The sequence below is a fragment of the Leuciscus leuciscus genome, assembly GCF_965113295.1.
Source record: "Leuciscus leuciscus genome assembly, chromosome: 15".
Classification (NCBI taxonomy): Eukaryota; Metazoa; Chordata; class Actinopteri; order Cypriniformes; family Leuciscidae; genus Leuciscus; species Leuciscus leuciscus.
Window position 1 is genome coordinate 29,010,907 of NC_138739.1, and position 22,750 is coordinate 29,033,656.

Genomic DNA, 22,750 nt, shown 5'->3' on the forward strand with positions numbered 1-22,750 from the left:
CCGCTCTCGGCACTCCATCACTCTCAAGTTTTAACTGCGCCCGATGTGAGGAGAAGAAAAGAGGCAGGTTCTTCATGCTAAGAGCTGTCAGAAATCATCTCATGCATTTAGCACAGGCCTGTTGCTAACATGCTGACAGCTATATGATTCTTTTACACCAGTTTTATTGTGTTTTTATACCACGTTTAATGTGTGTTGGTCTTCCTGCTTTACAATGCATTCCGTCTTTTAATTAGTCCTATTATAATGAGTATGCTCTTCTGTTCTATATACAGTATTTAATGAGGTATATAAACAAATGTGTAAAAAAGGAGAATCCACTTTGTTCTTCGCTTACTTTGATCTAATAAACAAGGACAATTATTGGGCTAATGAATTAAAATAAGCCTCTAGAGGGATTATAATCACACTGGAAAAATTAATTTGACATTAATAGGATATTTGGCAAGATAAATACACAGAACGGGACATGTCCGCACGTTGATTGATAATTGATAGATGGATGGCTCTTTTTACAAGAATGCCTTTTTAATTAATAATTAGAAACCATAACTGCGAGCATTTAAAGTCTTACTGGATACATTAAAGATGCTGTATGGGATTCTTGGGCTTTAAATAATGTTACTTTGTGACAGACATTGTTGAATAAGTGTCAGAGAAATAAAACTTAACAGGAAAATAAATAAATAAAAATCACAAAGGGTATAACTACTTCTCAAATGTTTTTTGTTTTGTGACAATTTTCATACTTTTTTTTGGGGGGGGGGGGGGAATCACCATTTATTTATGAATAATTTTCACAATATTAAATAAAATATGAAGAAAAATTGCTCTGTTTATCACACTAGTGTGCTTTAATGTTTAATAAGGGTGTTTGTTTTGAAATGCTTTTATTTTGTAAAAAATGGCACAGTCACACATGACCGGCCTGCAAAAAATAGCTTATAAATCACTTATGTTACAGTGAGGAAAATAAGTATTTGAACACCCTGCTATTTTGCAAGTTCTCCCACTTGGAAATCATGGAGGGGTCTGAAATTGTCATCGTAGGTGCATGTCCACTGTGAGAGACATAATCAAAAAAAAAAAAAAAATCCAGAAATCACAATATATGATTTTTTAACTATTTATTTGTATGATACAGCTGCAAATAAGTATTTGAACACCTGTCTATCAGCTAGAATTCTGACCCTCAAAGACCTGTTAGTCTGCCTTTAAAATGTCCACCTCCACTCCATTTATTATCCTAAATTAGATGCACCTGTTTGAGGTCGTTAGCTGCATAAAGACACCTGTCCACCCCATACAATCAGTAAGAATCCAACTACTAACATGGCCAAGACCAAAGAGCTGTCCAAAGACACTAGAGACAAAATTGTACACCTCCACAAGGCTGGAAAGGGCTACGGGGAAATTGCCAAGCAGCTTGGTGAAAAAAGGTCCACTGTTGGAGCAATCATTAGAAAATGGAAGAAGCTAAACATGACTGTCAATCTCCCTCGGACTGGGGCTCCATGCAAGATCTCACCTCGTGGGGTCTCAATGATCATAAGAAAGGTGAGAAATCAGAACTACACGGGAGGAGCTGGTCAATGACCTGAAAAGAGCTGGGACCACCGTTTCCAAGGTTACTGTTGGTAATACACTAAAGCCTGGTTCACACGGCAGGATAATTAGGCCGATTTTAGCCCCGATTCACCCCTTCCGACAATCTTAAGGATGCTCCGATTATCGTAAAATAATCTGATCAGATATTCCTGCCGTGTGTGGTGTGTTAAGACTGCTCTCGTCTGCTCGGAAGGACGTCGGGACCGCTCCGATCTCAAATTGGGGATATCCAACATGTTGGATTTATTTGGCCCGATTTCTTCTCGTGTGTGGTGTCCCCCGAGCACGCAGCCTGTGGACTGTGGAGTGTGGCCAATCAGAAAGCGAGGTGACGAGGCGCGAGGAAACACCGGGAAATATAATCAAAACAGCCGGCGGCATGGCGCACCAGAAAGTCCGGTGGACGTCAGAGATCATCGCCTTTTATGTTGATAACGTTTTTTTTCGGTTAAAAACAAACTACAAACTATTGCCACTGCATCCTCTTCGTCCGCCATGATTGTTTACTCTGAAGTCACGTTTGATCTCGAGGTATTTTGCGCGATTTCCCGTCTGATCTGGGAATGCTCGGGAGTCAAATCGGTTCGTGTGTGATGTGTTGATTTTGCCGTGTGGCTGCGCACCACACACTGTACGACCAAAACTGTTAGACCCGTGATTTTTTTATCCCCGTGTGTGGGGTCTCTCAGGTTTGGAAAATCGGCCGACAATTTTAAAATCGGCCGACAATTTTAAAATCGTCCCGTGTGAACCAGGCTTAAGACGTCATGGTTTGAAATCATGCATGGCACGGAAGGTTCCCCTGCTTAAACCAGCACGTCAAGGCCCGTTTTAAGTTTGCCAATGACCATTTGGATGATCCAGAGGAGTCATGGGAGAAAGTCATGTGGTCAGATGAGACCAAAATAGAACTTTTTGGTCATAATTCCACTAAACGTGTTTGGAGGAAGAAGAATGATGAGTACCATCCCAAGAACACCATCCCTACTGTGAAGCATGGGGGTGGTAGCATCATGCTTTGGGGGTGTTTTTCTGCACATGGGATAGGGCGACTGCACTGTATTAAGGAGAGGATGACCGGGGCCATGTATTGCGAGATTTTGGGGAACAACCTCCTTCCCTCAGTTAGAGCATTGAAGATGGGTCGAGGCTGGGTCTTCCAACATGACAATGACCCGAAGCACACAGCCAGGATAACCAAGGAGTGGCTCTGTAAGAAGCATATCAAGGTTCTGGCGTGGCCTAGCCAGTCTCCAGACCTAAACCCAATAGAGAATCTTTGGAGGGAGCTCAAACTCCGTGTTTCTCAGCGACTGATCTAGAGAAGATCTGTGTGGAGGAGTGGGCCAAAATCCCTCCTGCAGTGTGTGCAAACCTGGTGAAAAACTACAGGAAACGTTTGACCTCTGTAATTGCAAACAAAGGCTACTGTACCAAATATTAACATTGATTTTCTCAGGTGTTCAAATACTTATTTGCAGCTGTATCTTACAAATAAATAGTTAAAAAATCATACATTGTGATTTCTGGATTTTTTTTTTAGATTATGTCTCTCACAGTGGACATGCACCTACGATGACAATTTCAGACTCCTCCATGATTTCTAAGTGGGAGAACTTGCAAAATAGCAGGGTGTTCAAATACTTCCTCACTGTATATCATCACCCAATATTGGATTCAATCTTTTTGTCAACTTGTTCTCTTTCAATTAGGAGTAGTTTTATATTTGCATCTGATTAATCGTAGGCCTAGTTTATCTGAGAGTAGGCATCTAATTTTTTTTGGTAAAAAAATTATTTATGAATAATTTTGGAAATATTAAATAAAATATGAAAATAATTTGCACTGTTGATCACACTAGTCTTCTTTAATGTTTAGGCCCCTATCTTGCACCCAGCACAATTGACTTTGTACACCGACGCATGTATCATTCCTATTTTGCACCCGACGCACAGCAGACTTTTCCCTCCACAGACGCAAGTCAGTAAATTAGGGAATGAACTTGCGCTCCCGGGGGCGGTTTAGCGAAAAGAGGAGGCGTGTTTCGGCGCAAACGTTCCCTGGTGCTATTTTGCAGTTTCAGAAAACCATTCCGCCACAGACCAGGAAAAACCTAGTCTAAAGTCAGTGGCGCGTTATTCAGATGCTATTTTAAATTAAGGGTGCATACTTGGCCATAATGTAGCGTGTGCACGACGCGCATTCACTTTGCTTCTCTCATCTACACACAGACGCAGCAGTTGCCATTTTTGCAAACCATACATAATTACAAGGAAAAATATTCCACATGAGGGAAATCATTGTGGTGTCCATGAAGATGTGAAAAAAATTGGCATAAATCTAGCTTACACATTTACCCAAATTATTATACGCCCGTTTAACCGAAGCTAATTTGGGTGTGTTTCTCCCATCCCCATACTTCATATGTCACTTCTCTGTCTTTTACGGCCCTGACGAGAACGTCGGCCTCCTCGGCTGTGAACCGCTCCTGGCGCGCGCCTGGCAAATCCGCCGTTATAATTGCAACCCGCCATGGAACAAGCGCGCCTGCTTTTAAAGGGAATGTGAGATGACGCTCTGATTGGTTTATTTCACGTTATGCCCAAACCACACCTATGAATAATGAAGCTACTTCAGACCAACCCATTTTAGATATGCGTCAGGTGCAAGAGTCATTTATCCCACCGGTATAATAGCAACAGCGCCCGAGAACCGTCCACAAAGTTACTTGCGTTTCACGTTTGATACTTGCGTTTCAGATCGTTAAAATAGGGCCCATAGTGTTTAGTCACAGTGACCCTGTTTCAAAAGAATCTGTCATGTTCTTTGTTACATCACAGTTTTCAGACAAAATATTATGAAATTGTGTTTTGGGACTTTGATGTTCTCACACAGAAAAAGATGAAAATTGACAAATAAAGATGTTATAGCACAGGCACATATAAATGCCTCACAGCACCTTGCTAGTCATTCATTTTGTAGCAACACAATGGTGAAGAAGCTCTGTGTACATGATGTTCTTCATCAGATCATTGATCGAGATTCTGAGGAGGCGGCGGTTCAGGGTGAATCTTAAAAGAAAACCTACCTTGCCTCATAGGTGGGGATGAAGACCAGGACAAAGTTCCATCTTTCGACCAGAATTTAATGCTCCTTCACTGCAAGATTCATCCTGCATCGCCTCCTCCTCACTAGTGTCTCGATCAATGATCTGATCAAGAACATCATGCACACAGAGCTTCCCATTGTGCTGCTACAAAATGAATGACAAGCAATACGCTGTGAAGCATTTATATGTGTCTGTGCTATAACATCTTTATTTGTACATTTTAGTCCCAAAACACAATGTCATAATATTTTGTCTGAAAACTGTGATGAAACAAAGAACATGAAAGAAAGATTCTTTTGAAAGAGGGTCACTGCAGGTAGCATGCTCCTGAAAACTACATTTTTCTCTTATTTTCAGTCTTTGTCATTTTGTACAAAATAAAAATTTTTCAAAACAAACTTCCTGGTGAAACATTAAAGTAGACTAGTGTGATAAACAGTGCAATTTTTTTTCTCCATATTTTATGTAATATTTCCAAAATTATTCATAAATCATGCTTTTTTTACTCCAAAAATGAGATGCCTACTCTCAGATAAATGAGGCCTACGATTAATCAGATGCAAATAGAAATATAAAACTAGTCCTAATTGAAAGAGAACAAGTTGACAAAAAGATTGAATCCAACATTGGTTGATTATATAGCATAACAACAAGAGATTTATAAGCTATTTTTTATAGGCCGGTCATTTTTGACCGGGAACATCACAAGTGTTATAGGGTTTTGAACAGAACACAAGGGTTAAAGAAAATGTTTGCATGCCTTTGTAACCTTTTGTCATAACTCATCCTCTATGAAACAACTTTCCTTTTCGGCTGACGTCACTTGAGATAATTCCCATCATAATTTTTATTCCCGGTGAAACTGTAGTTTCATTTGGAAAAATGGATACATTACTGAAATCAAAATGGCCTGCAGATGCAGTTCCATATTGATTTATTTCTAATATATTTAATTGCTTGTACTTTTGCTTTTTTACTCTACACATTCAGGTTCCACGTTGCATACTATTTGTTAATAAGTCTGCGCTACAGAACTTTTTAACAAATGGCCCCTCTACACCTCCAAGCCTGGAAAACCAAGCCTGAAAATTAGGCATCTGTATCATAAATCTTGGAAAGTTATGATAATTTGCAATTCACTCCCTCATCAAAGGCAATATTACCCTAATTTATTATCTTCTCGCGTGTGAGGCGCTCAGAGGCCGTGGAGATAAGAGTCTATCAGGAGGAGGATTGATTTTCATTAACAGATTGTAATAAAGATGAACTGCTCGGCCCGCACGCTGACCAAGAGCCACACTTTATTGTAATTGGGCCAATTTATTTCATGAGCCACTGCCTCCACTTTTTAGTCTCTCCCCTTTCTTTTCTTTTCTCTCTCTCAGTTCATTACTGTAATGTTTCAACCACATCATTTATTCTCTTCCCATATTTCAGCTGCCAGACAAATTGTATATTCACTATTTCATATATCTGTCTTCACAGTATGGACTATTTACTTCTAGACCTACATTATATTACACTTTCTGAAGTGCAAACTGTAACCATTTAAAACAATTTAAGCGATTAACTAAATATTCTGCTATAAAAGCCCTAAATTACATGGAAGGACTCGAATTGGTGAATCTTTTCATTCTTTTATTTACAGAAAACATCTGATTGAACCAATTCACTAGAGGGAATCAGGCTTTCCAACACTACATTTGAAAAACAGAACCATTCTGGATGAACTAATTCACTAAAATGAATTGTCGAACCAAAGCTACATATAAATAAGAGAGATCCATTTAGTGTGAACCGATTAACTAGAATGAATTATACCACCACATGAATGAACCGTTCAGGACTAACCAATTCACTAGGATGAATCAGACTTTACAAGTCTATGGGAAATAAGAGGGCTGTTTAGTTTATGATGAATGGATTCACTAAAATTAATTACTTTCAAATAAGGGCCGTTCACACAGAACGCGTTTTTCCATTCTATTCCATTGTTTTTTTCTATGTAAATACACATGACAGACATGTTATACCTTTGTTATGTCATTGTTACGTCACTGCGTCTACAATTGAATACTTCCCTACTATATAGTATGCGAAAAACAAAGTAGTATGTTCGAATACATAGTATTCGAAAAACAGTAGGCTAAAAGGACACGGATGACCTACTACTTCTGGCGAGATTCTGAAGTGCGCATTTGATGGATACTTTGCTATCCCATGAGGCCATGGGAGAGGATTTATGAATGGCAGTGAAGCGACGCAACTGACGCTGGTAGGTCACATGACAATGACAACACAGAACTTCACGTCTCTAGACCTTTTTTTTCATTCCTCTGACCTGCGTTTCACTTTTTCAACAGCGCATTAAAACGCGTTCTGTGTGAACCGGCCCTTACAGTAGCTTACATATGACGGAGAGAACAGTTAAGAATGAACCGACTCACTAGAATGAATCGGACACACGCCACGTCAAATAAGCAATACAACTTGTAAACTGGGAATATTCGGAGAGCTTTTACTTGTACCACATGACCGCTATAACACCTGACTGCTGCAGATTTATTTAGGCGTTGATGGTGCTTCCACAGAAGCGCATCATTATCAGTTAACAGCTCCGAGTACGGCATCTCAAAATTACGATTACATGGCGGTAACGCAGCATTGCATGAGAAGTAGAATCATGTGACATTAACAACAATCAACACCGTACAAATAATGTTTCAGTATGGTGTTAAGAGGATTTTGTGCTCACCTTTTCACAACTCTGTATGTTATGCTCAATACAATGCGATAAATACTACTGTAAGAACCAAACACAAATAGACTTCATACTTAAATTTAAAATTTTATTGTAAAATTGAAAAAAAGAGAGAAAGAGAGAAGCCCATTAAGTGTTTCTTTTCAATGCATACATTTTCTAAACATAACCAATAAATAGGCGATTCATAAACAGATTGTTGTCAGAAATAAATAAATAAATAAATAAATAAATAAACGTTCATAAATGAATTGGCAAATCATTAGATGAGTAGGCATAACAGTAAAACAATGTAAGCAGCAAGTATTTGAGAAATGTCAACGGGATGTTTGGTTTCTCAGGCATTTGTCTTGGACATATCTTCTCTGTCTCAATAAAATAAATAAATAAATAAATAAATAAACAGAAACACTGTCCATTTCAGTTGTTCATGCTGCACCAATCACATCGCAGAGACAGATGGTGCACCTCTCGTTCTCTTTTCTTGGAAAATATCAAACAAATATTAACAAGGAAACCGAAAACAACTGTAAACAGCATTGTCTCATCCAGGCTTTAAGAACAGCGCAGGGAATGCCTGGCTCTCCCACTGCACATTTCACACAGCAAAATCAATACTCTTGATATATATTTCCTTATGCTTTGTGCTGAGAAAACCAGAACTTTAACATGATCTTTATAAAGCAAAAAAAACCCGCCCCACCCCGAAAGCCACCCGCCCACCGACTACTCCCCCATAGAATCTGAGAAATGTGCTGCTGTTCCCTAATATACAGATTTCATATCTATAATAAGCTACTTTCCTTAGCATACAAACCATAGTTAAAGAATCATATCGTTAATATGAGTAGTACCTTTATAACACTTTAACCCCCCGAAGCTTTCCCACCCTTTCCCCCCTTGAGCATGCTCACAGATCAAAGTTCGGCATGAAGATCTGAGCAACGAAACGTGAACGTGGTTTGAATGAGAAAAACGCAAGTATGAAATGCTGGTGGTCTGGTTTCTCCAGAAATACCTGTAGTGCATAACGTCCCCCCCACCTCCCCCCCTTGTTTCTCGCAAACGCAATTTGTATTAACGCCGTCGGTTCACCTTTCAACACATCAAGTTTCATTTTATATGCCTTTCCAATCTCATTTTTTTTCTTTCAAGCTGTAATGATATCATCCTTCAAACTTATTAAACTTCAGGCACTAGTTGCCATTTTTAATTTGTATTACACTTGCTTTTACATGCAGGCCAAATTTAATTTGATTTTAATAATTCACATCTGGCATGGAGAGATTCTGCGAGGAAGGCCCTTGCAACTTGAGGTTATTAGACCGCCGATGCCCGAGGGCTGCATGTCTGTATATCACGACGTTCTGATATGCCACCACAGGACAGGAGAGGGGAGATGAAATGGAGAGAGTTCAGCAGAAAAAGGCCATTATAACCTGTGAATCGAATGCGATCCATTCCGGCGCGACCTGAGGCTAAAAAACGGCCGTGATATACAGGCGACGTTAATGTTTTCCAGCGAAACTTATTTCTGACGTCCGGGAGATTAAACATTTAACATACAGATATATTTTTAGGTAAGACAAACAGGTCAAATATCCACAGTGGAAATCAAATGAGGTCAAAACATGTGCTTTTCTGTCCTACCTAAATTCTAGAGCTCTGTTTTTGCATCTATTCCGGTTTATTTGTGAATTCCGTGAGGACCTGAACTTCCTGTACTTCTGTCAATATATTATCTTTCGTTTTGGCATTTCTACGAAGGCAGTGCGGAATTGACAAGTTGGCAAACGGCGAGCGGAGCGTAACGGCGGCATGGATAAAAAAAAAATAAAAAAAAATGTATGAAGAACTTTAGATGCGTAGGAAAACAAGAACAGGAAAATAGTTAAAGACCCCATGAAATTGTTTGGCGAGTTGATGCGTTTCCTTTTGAAACAGAAAGTTGGGGCATGGCAACCGCCTTTAGTTTACATCACACCCACAATTTGCAACACTACAAAAATCCTACACTTAAGTATTTTGTGTCATTTTACACTTAAAAATAAATCTATTGAGGAGAGAAAATAGACATATTCAAGATGCAATTAAGTCTTAATCTATATATTTTTAGATATTTATAATATATCTTTTAGATAATTTTACTGGAAATCAATAATAAAAAAAGACTAATTAAAACATTCTGTGTAGTTAGTTGCAGATACAGCAGAATTAGTGGGAGGAGCATTCTGACTCAAGAGCATCTGATTGGACAAAAAAGTCAATGTTTTTGGCCCGTTTTCCAAGCTAACAAACAGCCACCAATTCTGACTCCAATTTTGACTTCATCCTAGACTTCATTTTAAATTTGCAGTCAATAATATTTTGGTCCGTTTTCCCAGAAGACTGTAAATGAGGTAACATTAGCCTCAGAGCTAACACACAAACTAAGCATCACTAAACTCCAATTTTGATTTCATGGGGTCTTTAAGATTCTTGTCAAGTGCTTCAGAGTTGTGTCTATTTGTGACTTGTCTGAGAGCAAAGCATCAGCTGCGGTTAAGTACACTATAATGTCAGACTCTGTGGCTTTTTCATTGATGGATCAGTTTGCTCCAACTGTAACCCCCCATGGCTGCTATTTGCAAGCTGTTGGTGAGCTCTTTACAGGCTGCTCATTAGACCTTTGCAGACAGTTAGTGTCAAGCTAATCCATACCAGTCTGAGAAGCATATTCTTAGAAATACGGGTTCAACTAGTTGTCCCGCGGCGTTTTCTATATCTTAAACTCATTTATTAGTGAAATGAACTCTAAAAAAATCAATGCGGAATTGATTGTGCAGGTTTCCGAGGCGAAATTTGATTATTATTTTTGAAGATGGTCCCTGTAAAATTCTGATGTGCTTCAGAAATTGTAAGCAATAACAAGTTTGTCCCTTCTGTTGGTCTGTTACGAACCTCAACTAGGACATTTTGTGGGTTGTGTTAGGGTTTAAGGCTTGGTATCTATGTAACTGCTTGTTCACTTACCAGTGTGCTTTATCAAGTTGATATTGAGCATTTGGCACCAACCGTGTGATGAGTTTGTTCTTGAAAGATGCACGAAAATGGACGATATGAAAGCTCTTGCTGGTCCCTCGTAATGGTAAAGTTGGGCGATACTTTACGAAGCACGATCGTTAACCTGATGAAATCAAACTAGATCCCCTTTAGTAGAAAAAGCACTAAATCGGCGCACAAAAACAAAATGAACATTTCCCATCCCTGTCAAGCGTTAACTGTATTTTTCAGATTATTTACCTGTGCAATGGTACAGCAGTTATATTGCGAATAGTTTGCGTTGAAGCCACAGGTACTTATTCTGCTCGATAAGTAAAGCTTTCATTGGATAAATATGTTAGTTTATGTGTACTGAATAACTACCCAAGGTTTCGCTAAACCAGCAACACTTCGCACATGCATATATAGTTATACTCAGCATTTGCTCTCTGGAATGTGGCCTATTTCTGACATCGGAGTAAAAAAAAAAAAAAAAAGACGATGGATGATGGACCCTTCCCTCCCTCTTTTTTTCATCATGAATGAAAATGACTGAACATGCTCCTAACAATCTCCAATCCACATATTCTACTCCACTAAAATAGTATAGCTTTTAAAATACTTTTTTTCTTCATTTTTTTTTTTTCTATTTTGTTTAAATATTCTGAAACCCAGTAGCTATAAATGTAAAAGGAAAAGAAATCAAAATCCCTTTCCTCTTCCGACCTGAAGCGAATATTTATGCTTTTTTTTACTTTTTTTTTTAACTTATGTCATTAGTAGTAGTTTGTAGTATTAGTATTGTTATTAATACCATATATTTCTGTTGAGGAATAAAAATGTTTGGTCCTTTGGTCCCTTTGGGGTGAAAGATTTATCAGTTTCACTGAGGGCATGGAAACCTCGGTGACCACAGAATGTCCTGCGTTTGCTGAAAGACGGTGACAGGAGAAAAGGAAAGAGGGAAAGAGAAAGAAAGTCCACTAGCGGGACAAGAAGAACTTCTTTTTTTTTCCACTGCATTTTTCCTTGGTCTTCAAGTTTAACCCTCATTTGTCCAGTGTGATAAAAGCCATAAGCGCCTCTTCCTTTAAATAGCATATGTGTGTATAATATGTATATAGAAATCGAAGTTGTTCTCGCTTTTTTTCTTTTTTCTTTTTGTTTGTTGCTTGACTGACGGTTCGAAGCTCAGCGAGAGACAGGACATGTTGAGTTCTCTGTCTTTAGAGAGATCTTCCTCTTGTCTTTCGTGCGCTGTGCCGAGTGTGGTTTGTCCACTGGTGCCGGTTCACCCGCAATCCTCCTCTGTACCGAACATCTTCGTAAAATAAATGCTGATATGTCTTCAAAAAAATCCATTCGTGTTGTTCTTGTTTGTTTTGAAAGAAAAAGTTAAATTCCTTTTGAGATTTCACTCTTCAAATCCTGTAAAAGAAAAGACAATTATAAATAAATATACAATAAAAGTAAATATATATATATATATATATATATAAAACTGTAGTGTGTGTCTACATTAAATTACTATAATATATAATAAATGTATTTAATATTGAATAACAAAATATATAAAGGAATATATTGTTATTTAAAAAAATATATATAAATAATTATTATCGTTATTAATGCATCACATTATATATATATATATATATATATATATATACACACACACACACACACAAAATGTAATAATAATTTTAATAATAATAACACACATTAATAATAATAATACTTTAATTTTTATACATATACACTTTGATATGTATATATTTCTCAAATATACGCATATACATAAAATACAAAATATACTCAAAGTACTATATTTATTTATTTAAAAAAAATAAAAAATAAATATATATATGTGTGTGTGTGTGTGTATGTATGTGTGTGTATATGTATATATATATGTATATATATATATATATATATATATATGCATACATACATACATACATATATATATATATATATATATATATATATATATTTAATTATTAGATGTTATATAAATATAAAAACACCTTTAATAATAATAACAAACATAAATACACAGACACACATTCTCTCTCTCTCCCTCTCTCTCTCTCTCTCTCTCTCTCTCTATATATATATATATATATATATATATATAATATCATGAATATTCAATATTTTGAATAATTAATAATATATTTAATGTTATATATTATATATTACATTAAATACCATTATTATTACATATATGTAATTTGAATAAATCTTATACAAATTTAATATACTGAATGTTTAAAAAATCATTGAAACAAGTCTCAAGTTTATATTTACAGGTCAAATATCTTGTGTCTTCCAGTTAAGAATGGTACCTGTGCTGTTGCTGAGAGCCCTGTGTGGGACGGGCCCTGTCAGTACGGGCGGCTCGCGTCCTTCGGCCGTTTTAACTGCACTTTCAACCTCTTCATGCCGATCTGAAAGCCGTTCATGGCCTGGATAGCAGCCTGTGCACTTGCTGGGTTGTCGAAGCTCACGAAGCCTGCAACGAGAACAGACGTGAACCAAGTCGTTTGGATACTAAAACTAACTATATGGCATCATATTAAAGAAACAGTAAAACATTCAAATCAAGTCCCAAAAAAAAAAGGCTTTTTATTGAACATATTGCAACTTTAACTCTAAAATCACCATATATGCATCTGTGTGGGCTACTTTTGAGCATATTTAAGTCACTGGTGGTATAGAACAGGGACAAATCGCCCCATAGGACTCTGAAACGGGGCCACCCACAGCATACAAACCACATTCGTCCATGCGTACTTTTAAAAGCCAGTGACCAAAAAGCCGCATTAAAGCATGGATGCACTTTCGCTGGCATCACGAGCGCCATCAGGAACCGGTCGTGAACCGTGGAAAAAAAAACGGGTGCTTCCATCGGCCGTCAGCCACCTGAGAGCAGAGTGGCCTAGGCTCTTAACCGAGTCTGCCAATGCCCCCATTTCGAGGCTTGTATCTATAAGACGAGAGGGTCCACGTGGAGGTGAAGTGGGGGATAAAGCCACAAGGCTGCTTAATGGGGAATCTATGTATGTCAGTGCTCTCAGCCAAGTCCCATCGGTCCATCTCGGGCCGCGGCCCGCACCAGCAGATTAATTACTCTACCGAGCGCCTGTTACCCAGACCTGACATTATGCAGTAAATGCATAGTGTATAAGTCAATACCGCAAATAGGTCCTACTTCACAAATTTATATCTTATTAACCTCCCCCAGGAGACGGGAGCTGCTATTAATTGTGGCTTGGGAAATGTCTCCCCCTGGAGCAGGAACAGATGTTGATCCATAATGGGCCTTTTTGCTTCACTTAGGAGTTTTTTTCTGGCTCAGGGTTTTCTAAAAGGCAGCGGGTTGCACGTGGAAGCATTAGGCTACTTAATTCAATTACGCAATACTTCCTCACTTGTATAAGTTACACTAAGCAAACATATGTATCAACATTTTACTGATATTAGGTGCACACATTTGGATTTGTGGTGAGTGAGAGAAGATCATGAGCCCATGTTTACTTGTATAGCACATTTCCCACACGCCGATAGTCTCAGTTTTGCTTTATAAAACTTGTTTAAGCTTGCCACTATAGTTTGTTTTATACCAATATTTTCATTCATGTTCCGTTCTGAATATAGTTACATTTAAAGTCAAGTCACCTTTATATACATAGCGATTTTTACAATACAGATTGTTTCAAGACAGCTTTTACAGTGATAACCGGAAAATAATGCAACAAAGTTTGTTTCTAGAAGAAAATAGCGTCATTGTCCAGCTTAAAGTAAATTCAGTGATGCTTAATTTTTTTTTGTTAAAAAGTTATTCATTTTGTTAATTTTTATATATAGCCGCTCTGGAGAAAACAGTGATGTCATTGTCCAGCTCAGTTCAGTTCTCATTTAATGGTATCAATGCAGGCAGATCAATAATATTGTTGAATATTAAAGGTCCCCAACTAAGCAAGCCAAAAGCCAAAGCCACCTTAAAGGATTTGTTGTGGCGTGAGGGAAACTAAAATGCATGTTTATTATAAAAATCCATAATTTGGTCATGTATAGTATATATAATTACATGTATAAATGACAAGATAATCAAAGAAATGCATGCTGATTTGCCTCACCAAAACATTTGCTCTGGTTGGTGGCTCTATCCATGAAGACCTTGGAGGAGATGACTGAACCAAATGGAAGGAACATCTGCATGAGCTCGTTGTCACCAAATTCCTGCGGTAGATGGTAGATGAAGAGGTTGCAGCCCTCTGGTCCTGCAACACAAACAGGTTGTTATTCACTGTGACGTTTCCATTCAAGACAAGTGAGTTTTTTTTTTTAAATATAAGAACTTATATGTAAATCATAGACCTTAGTCAGGGTAGCGCCATATTTAATGTTTGTCAGGAAAGAAAACGAGACTGAATGATAGAAGTACTGTGCGTTCAAGGGATTGAAGTGCGTTTAACAACATACCGATTGTCCAGCCGACGAAACGTCTTTCTGAAAAAAAAAAATTCAGTAGACAAAAACTCCATGAAATAGTTTTGACGGTTGTGAGTTATGAAATTTATGTGATCTAGGACCTTCATTCAGTGCATGTCATTGTAAATAATGTGGCTGCGTCCGAAATCGCAAACCCTACTATGTAGTGGGCGGAAAACAGTGTGTGACAAAAGTAGTATGTCCAAATTCATAAAACAGTAGGCAAAAAGTACCCGGATGACCTACTATTCCCGGCAAGATTCTGAAGGGGGCATACGATGGACACTTTACTATCCCATGAGGCCACGGGAAGTGAAGCGACGCAACTGACGCTGGTCGGTCACATGATAATGACAACATGGCGAATGTTGTACGTTCGGATTACATTCATACTACACACATTCATACTAAACATACTTTTTAGCAGTCACAAAGTAATTACATATTTAAAATAAGTACCTACTCAAGAGTTTTTGCGATTTTGGACGCAGCCTATAGGTATATCCCTCATAGCCTCGTTTTCATCCGGGTTAAATTCAATATGGCGTCTAACCTAACTAAGGTCTATATTGTTCATTTCAGGCATTTCATTCAGTTTGAAATATTTCAGCAAAATTACTATTCACTCATCATCATGGACGTCATATTGATGCATATGCATAGAAACGAATGAAAAATCTCTCACCCTCACCTTCTCTCTGCTGCTGCTGTTGAATGACTTGTTGTGGCTGTGGCAAGCTTTGGCCAATAGGGGTCAGTGTGGTCGCTGGGTAGATGGCTGTACGTACAAAGAGAAATTTGTGAGCACACAGCCTGTATTTATGTGATACAGCATTGAACAAGGCTAGGAGAAGAGAGAGAGAGAGAGAGAGAGAGAGAGAGAGAGAGAGAGAGAGAGAGAGAGAGAGAGAGAGAGAGAGAGAGAGAGAGAGAGAGAGAGAGAGAGAAGAATCAAACTAACAACCATCCATTTAAAGTAAGCAGCACAAAAAACAAATCACCCTTAGCATTCGTGTGTGTGTGTGTGTGTGTGTGTGTATATATATGTGTGTGTATATGTGTGTGTGTGTGTGTGTGTGTGTGTGTGTGTATATATATATATATATATATGTCAGGGGCGTTCAGTCCATATTAGCTGCTAATGCTATTCTACCAATGGTCTGGAAATAAAACAAAACTGTAAAATAGGCTAATCATATATGTTGTGTATAATTTGCCACGTGTATTATTAAAAATACATATAACATTATGTTTTTATTGCGTGCCGGCTCGATCACCTTTCTAGAGTCGCGACATCAGCTATTTCTATATGCAGCGTGCGTCACAGTCGATGATTCGCGCTGATAATACTATGCTGGTTTGTTTCAATTTTAGAGTGATTATTAATTATTTAAGGTAACAACAACATAGTCTGTCATAAATCAAGCTATAAAGGTTCAGTGTATCCATCCCACGCATCATATGACGGTGACACTCCAAACACTTATAGCTTTGAGAAGCTTTTCCAGTAAAAAGCTACTTTCCCCCCACGATTAGCTGTACAGCAGACTCCATCCATCCATCCATCCATCCATCCATCCATCCATCCATCCATCCATCCATCCATCCATCCATCCATCCATCCATCCATCCATCTTCTTCCGCTTATCCGGGGCCGGGTCGCGGGGGCAGCAGTCTAAGCAAAGATGCCCAGACTTCCCCACAGCTCATGACCATAGGTGAGAGTAGGAACGTAGATTGACCTTTCTTCACCACGACAGACCGTTACTGCAGAAGCTGCACCGATCCGTCTGTCAATCTCCCGTTGCATCCTTCCCTCACTTGTGAACAGGACCCCAAGATACTTGAACTCCTGCACTTGAGGCAGGAACTCTCCACCAACCTGAAGTGGGCAAGCCACCCTTTTCCGACTGAGAACCATGGCCTCGGATTTGGAGGCACTGATTCTCATCCCAGCCGCTTCACACTCGGCCGCAAACCATCCCAGTGCATGCTGAAGGTCCTGGTCTGAAGGGGCCAGCACGACAACATCATCCGCAAAGAGCAGAGACGAAATCGTGTGGTCCCCAAACCCGACACCCTCCGGCTCCTGGCTGCGCCTAGAAATTCTGTCCATAAAAATTATGAACAGAACCGGCGACAAAGGGCAGCCCTGCCGGAGTCCAACATGCACTAGGAACAAGTCTGACTTACTGCCGGCAATGCGAACCAAGCTCCTGCTCCGGTCGAACAGGGACCGGACAGCCCTTAGCAAAGGGCCCCGGACCCCATACTCCAAGAGCACCCTCCACAGGACGCCGCGAGGGACACAGTCGAATGCCTTCTCCAAATCCACAAAGCACATGTGGATTGGTTGGGCAAACTAGTCGGTACCTCTCAACCTCACGCACAATCTCAGGCTCCTTCCTCGCCCTAGAGCTAGTTTCCATGTCCAGGGATCGGGTTGTCGAGGCTCCTGCCTAAGACTGCCGCCCGATCCGCTAAGCACCAGCCCCTTACGGTCCCTCCTGCAGGTGGTGAGCCCACGGGAAGGCGGCACCACGTCACTCCTTCGGGCTGAGCCCGGCCGGACCCCATGGGGGGAGGCCCGGCCACCAGGCACTCGCATACGAGCCCCAACCCCGGGCCTGGCTCCAGGGTGGGGCCCTGGCTGCGCTATGCCGGGCGACGTCACGGTCCTCGATTTTAAGTCTGATGAACCACTCTTAGTCTGACCCGTCACCTAGGACCTGTTTGCCTTGGGAGACCCTACCAGGGGCATATAGCCCCGGACAACATAGCTGCTAGGGTCATTCGGGTACTCAAACCCCTCCACCACGGTAAGGTGGCAGCTCAAGGAGGGGGTACAGCAGACTATTTAGTTAACAACAAAGTGTAGTACAGCAGACTATTTAGTTTATCATGTCTAATTAAATATTCCAGTTAAATTTTCTAGCAGTATTCTAGTTTTTTTTATTATTTATTATTAGTTTAAATGTGTCTTGTTTAGGCCTATACAAAATAAAAATAAACAGAAAGTCTTTTCAACATTATTTCTGTCTAACAAACATTCGAATCATTGGATATAATATAGAATAATATACTTGGATAATAGTATATAAACACTGATGTCTATGGTAGCAATCAAAATAGATTAGGCCTAAATCCTTTTGAAAGTGACTAGATATTTAACGTTACATATCATATCGTTACACCAGTAGGTGTCGACAAGTGACTGTTAAAAATGTATTTTTATTGAATTATTTATTCAAGAAATTCATTCAAAATGCTCATTCGTTCAGTAGCCTAATGAAACAAATTGTGCATCTCTAATATATATATATATATATATATATATATATACAGTATATATATATATATACAGTATATATATATATATATATATATATATATATATACAGTATATATATATATATATATATATATATATATATATATATATATATACACACACGTATATATTACGGAGATTTCAGCAAGCGGATCCAGAGCAGCGTTGGCGCCTATGCTCTGTTGTTATGCATCGTCATCATTGCCTCGCGTTCTTATTGGTTCGCTGGCATATGGGGGAGTTAATGCACAGGGCAAGCTGTCCGCGAATCGCTCGCCCAAGAGGAAAAATTCATTTTTTCATTTTTTTCCGAAAACTTATAAGACAGACCTACTGTAACTATCCGAGGTCGTTAATCGATAGTCTATGCATTTGTTAAAGTCAATCAATCAATTTGTATCTACTTATATTTTGATTTATTCTACTTATATTTATTATAATTAGCCTATATATTACTTATATTTAATTTATAATAGGCTACTAATATTTATTATATTACACTTTTTAAAATTCTTAATAAAAAAAAAGACTTCCAGCATACATTTAAATAGACACCTGCTATGGTGTTTCTTATTTGTCGTATAGGAGTCTTTCTGCCGATGCACCGTACCGTTTAAAGGTGCGATACTAGTGGCACCTAGCGGAATTACAAGAACATATTTTGCAAACGCCCATTTCGCATGTCGTTCCTCCCTTAACTCAAACATCACAATCACAGCTCTTACGGGTGCTTGTGATGGCACGTCTCAACAGGTAAATGTAGGCTACTTTCAATAAAACATATTAGGAATACTTTTAGCTATGTTGCTATGTGTCATGAGAGTAAGCAACTGAGAAGCTAACTGTAAGTGGCCACTGGAGGCCGCTAGAGGTAATGCATTCACAGTCCGGTCATTCATGTGACTAGGTTTGAGGCTGTGAGCCCAGGAACCTGTATAGCTGATCAATAGTTTGCTCTCGCCTGATTTCTCCAGTAGCACCTCAATGCAGTACACGAGATCCGGGGGGGCGGAGTTGGATCCAGATATAAGGGGTGGAGATTGGTAGGTTTAGGGGTGGGTTTAGGGATTAAGGGGTGGAGATGGGTAGGTTTAGGGGTGGGTTTAGGGATCAGGGGGTGGAGATGGGTAAGTTTAAGTATATGTAAGGTGGGAGGAGTTGGATCTGGATCCGACTCCTCCCCGTGGATTTCATGTTCTGCAGTGAGGACCATCTCTGATTTCTCGCATCTCAGATGCTCAGGGACATATTATGTAAGTTAACTCAGGTTGTGGAATCCTGGTGCTGTTCACTCTACAATATTAATTAGTTATGTAATTCCGTTTTCATGATTTTTTTTGTGACATTGCTTTGAACTAAAACAGCACACAAATGTGTGGACATAGACAGAGAACTTCAAGCTAGCGGCTAATTCAAGAAAGCAGCAAGTCTAAAGTTTGCACCTTTGGTGAGCGGAGCGAGGTGTGTATTATTTGGCTCCATGTATAAGAGACGGAAAGGCTTTAAGGATGTAAAATGTCTACATTGACTGTTACAAGAAATTGTTTTGTTGTGTATCTTATACCAGGAAAGTACATGTGTTAAGTGAGCAAATTATTGTTTTATGTGTTGTTATTTTTAAATAACTTTAAAGGTCACTTGATTTGCATTGCACATATACACAAATGCATGATGATGCACTGTAAAAGAGGTGAGGATTTATTTGTAAATTTGTGTTATGCCAACGGTTCATTAACCAGCTATTTGTGTGTTTACTTCTAGTTTTCACTGGGCTCATGCTGATTCTAGAAGAATAAAAAAAGGAGCCAAAGGCTGCTACACTAACACTCTTGTCTAGAGTGAACGCGAGCATTTCGCTTATTATAAACCCATCCACATACCTGAATTGGGTGCTTTTTTTTATATGACTCACCACCCAGCATACCTAGTTAAAAAAGTCACAGCTAACCACTGATACACATTTAAAAAATTCACCTGTATATTGCTGCACCCCGGTGAAGGCCTGCTGTAGGGTGTCCGCAGCTGTGGGGCTTTGGGTGGAGTAAGGGGGCAGTCCGTTGGTGTACATGGCCTCGACCGCTGGGTGTCCATTGGGCTGGTGAGGGATGCTGGTGAAGCCGTTGACGATAGGAGTGACGATGCTGGGGACGCCTGATGTGGTGATGTTGGCAGGTGGTGAGCTGAGGCCTGCTGAGCCAGGAAAACAAACATAGACAGCACATTTTAGGTCAGTACAGCTACCAAACAAAGTGTACAAAACGTCTGCAATTTCACATTAAAACATAAAATGTATATAGACATTTTAAAATGCTGTCGATGTGGGATGAGGTCATATACAGCATTCTCTTTTCGGCAGTTAGCTTTGAGGCTAATGCTATTGTACTGATAAACGATCACTAAATTCACTTGGAACACACATATATATATATATATATGAATTTACATCTGTCTGTCTGTCTGTCTGTCTGTCTGTCTGTCTGTCTATCTATCTATCTATCTATCTATCTATCTATCTATCTATCTATCTATCTATCTATCTATCTATCTATCTATCTATCTGTCTGTCTGTCTGTCTATCTGTCTGTCTGTCTGTCTGTCTGTCTATCAATCTATCTATCTGTCTGTCTGTCTATCTATCTCTATCTATCTGTCAGTCTGTCTGTCTGTCTGTCTGTCTATCTATCTATCTATCTATCTGTCTGTCTGTCTGTCTGTCTGTCTGTCTGTCTGTCTGTCTGTCTATCTATCTATCTCTATCTATCTGTCAGTCTGTCTGTCTGTCTATAGTACACACACACAGCATTTTATTAACAATATAGGAGTAAGGTTCAATGTTCACTGAAATTAAATAAAGTATATATTATATTATTTTATATTAAATTATGTTAATTAATTGTTCAATTATCATTTATTTATAATAATATTATTTATATAGAATCTATATATTTGTAATTATATATTATAGATAAGATACAGATACAGTATTACTTATACAAGTAATTATAAAGTTTTATAATAACTCATTAAAGAGTCATTAACAATCATCATTAGACTATATTATGCTGAATTAATGTCCATGAATACTAATGGAAATGGCCTTGAAGTTTGATTAATATATCAAACTTCATATATAGATGAATGTAGATGAACTGCTGAGCTGTCAATCATTCTCAGAAAAATATTTTGCGACCATCTGCAAAAGAATCCTTTAATAGACCCTTGCTAGCATGGGTCTGTGTTTGATCCCAAGCCTTGAGCGTTTCTGAGCTGTGGCTGTGCGCATCGGTACAAACTACAAAACAGTTCCCATAGGATACCCTTTCAATCTGGATCCGCGAACAATGCTGGAGGATGGTCGTCATGGAAACCCCCAGCATGCCTCAATTACAATGTGGTCGAAAGACCCTATAGAAAAGTCTTTATAGAAATATGACCGAGCTGATGGATTCGAACAGGTTGTAGTGCCGTTCACTTACAGCATGATAGAGTGTGAACCAAGCACTTATTGAACAGAGAGGTTCCCAAAACTGTACTCAAGCCTCCCACTGCTGTAACCTGGGGGAATTCCAGTGGGCCGAGGAGAGCTCTTTACTCTCGTTTGTGCTATTTCCTGTTCCTAAGCTTTTTTGCGATTGTTTGCTTCCCACACAGCACATTGATGAATTAGATGACGCCTCTGCCCCATTCTTCCCGGAGCCCAGGAGATCGGGTGCGTTCGGGGATGTCCGACAGGCAGCTTCAGCCCTACCGACCACACGTGCGGGCCGAGCGGCAGCTGCGTGCTGTTATAATGTTGGGAATCTATCATTGTGATGTGACACTTTCGAAAAGCTGAACGCTGACGGGAGGATCCAGTCCGCCGGAAGGGTTAGGAAACAGACTGAGCTAGTCACCGAAACTCAGATCATGTTCTGGTTGAAGAATAAGACTTCAGTAGGCATCAAAAAAAGCTAGCAAGACGAGACAAATGATACAACTAGAGTGATGCGAATAGAGTTAGCTCTGAAAAAGTGGGTGATCTCATACAGATAGTGTTGTTGAATTCCACTGCACTGCTTTTCAATTGTTCACTATGTAAACATGCGCTAGACGGACATGTTTGCTACGTTTGTTTTTAAAGTTGTGTGCATGATACAGCCTTTAAAATAACATGATTCTCAAGTTACATAAAGTTCTGAAGAAAAATCTAGACATTGCATTTTTTTCATTCATTTTTCCACACAAATAATGCGATTGATTTCAGTAAAGTTTGATGTTAGCATGTTGCTAAGCTAACAAAGACAATTTTAACTAGATTTAGCTATTTTTACTATTACTTTTAGGTACTGAATAAAATGTATCCATAGAAGTTCTATGGATGATTTCCTTTTGTTTTCCCCTAATGTTTTCCTAACCTCTATGTTCTGATATATTTTTACTGTAC

General features: G+C 39.0%; 1 protein-coding gene across 14 annotated transcripts in view; it reads right to left on the bottom strand.

Moving 5' to 3' along the window:
- Nucleotides 1–7,577: 7,577 nt before the first annotated feature.
- The window catches only part of celf5a (cugbp, Elav-like family member 5a), a 218,230-nt gene continuing 203,057 nt past the window's right edge, over nucleotides 7,578–22,750 (bottom strand). For 5 of the 14 annotated variants that reach the window (XM_082138861.1, XM_082138856.1, XM_082138859.1 and 2 more), the window contains exons 8-13: nucleotides 20,302–20,514; nucleotides 15,682–15,774; nucleotides 14,988–15,014; nucleotides 14,642–14,785; nucleotides 12,848–13,014; nucleotides 7,578–11,927 (exon numbers count right to left, since the gene is read on the bottom strand). In XM_082138861.1, coding sequence (XP_081994987.1) covers nucleotides 12,887–13,014; nucleotides 14,642–14,785; nucleotides 14,988–15,014; nucleotides 15,682–15,774; nucleotides 20,302–20,514 — 605 coding nt within the window. In that variant the 3' untranslated portion in view covers nucleotides 7,578–11,927; nucleotides 12,848–12,886. The remainder of the gene's footprint in view (nucleotides 11,928–12,847; nucleotides 13,015–14,641; nucleotides 14,786–14,987; nucleotides 15,015–15,681; nucleotides 15,775–20,301; nucleotides 20,515–22,750) is intronic. The other 9 variants (XM_082138855.1, XM_082138854.1, XM_082138851.1 and 6 more) reach the window with 3 other exon arrangements.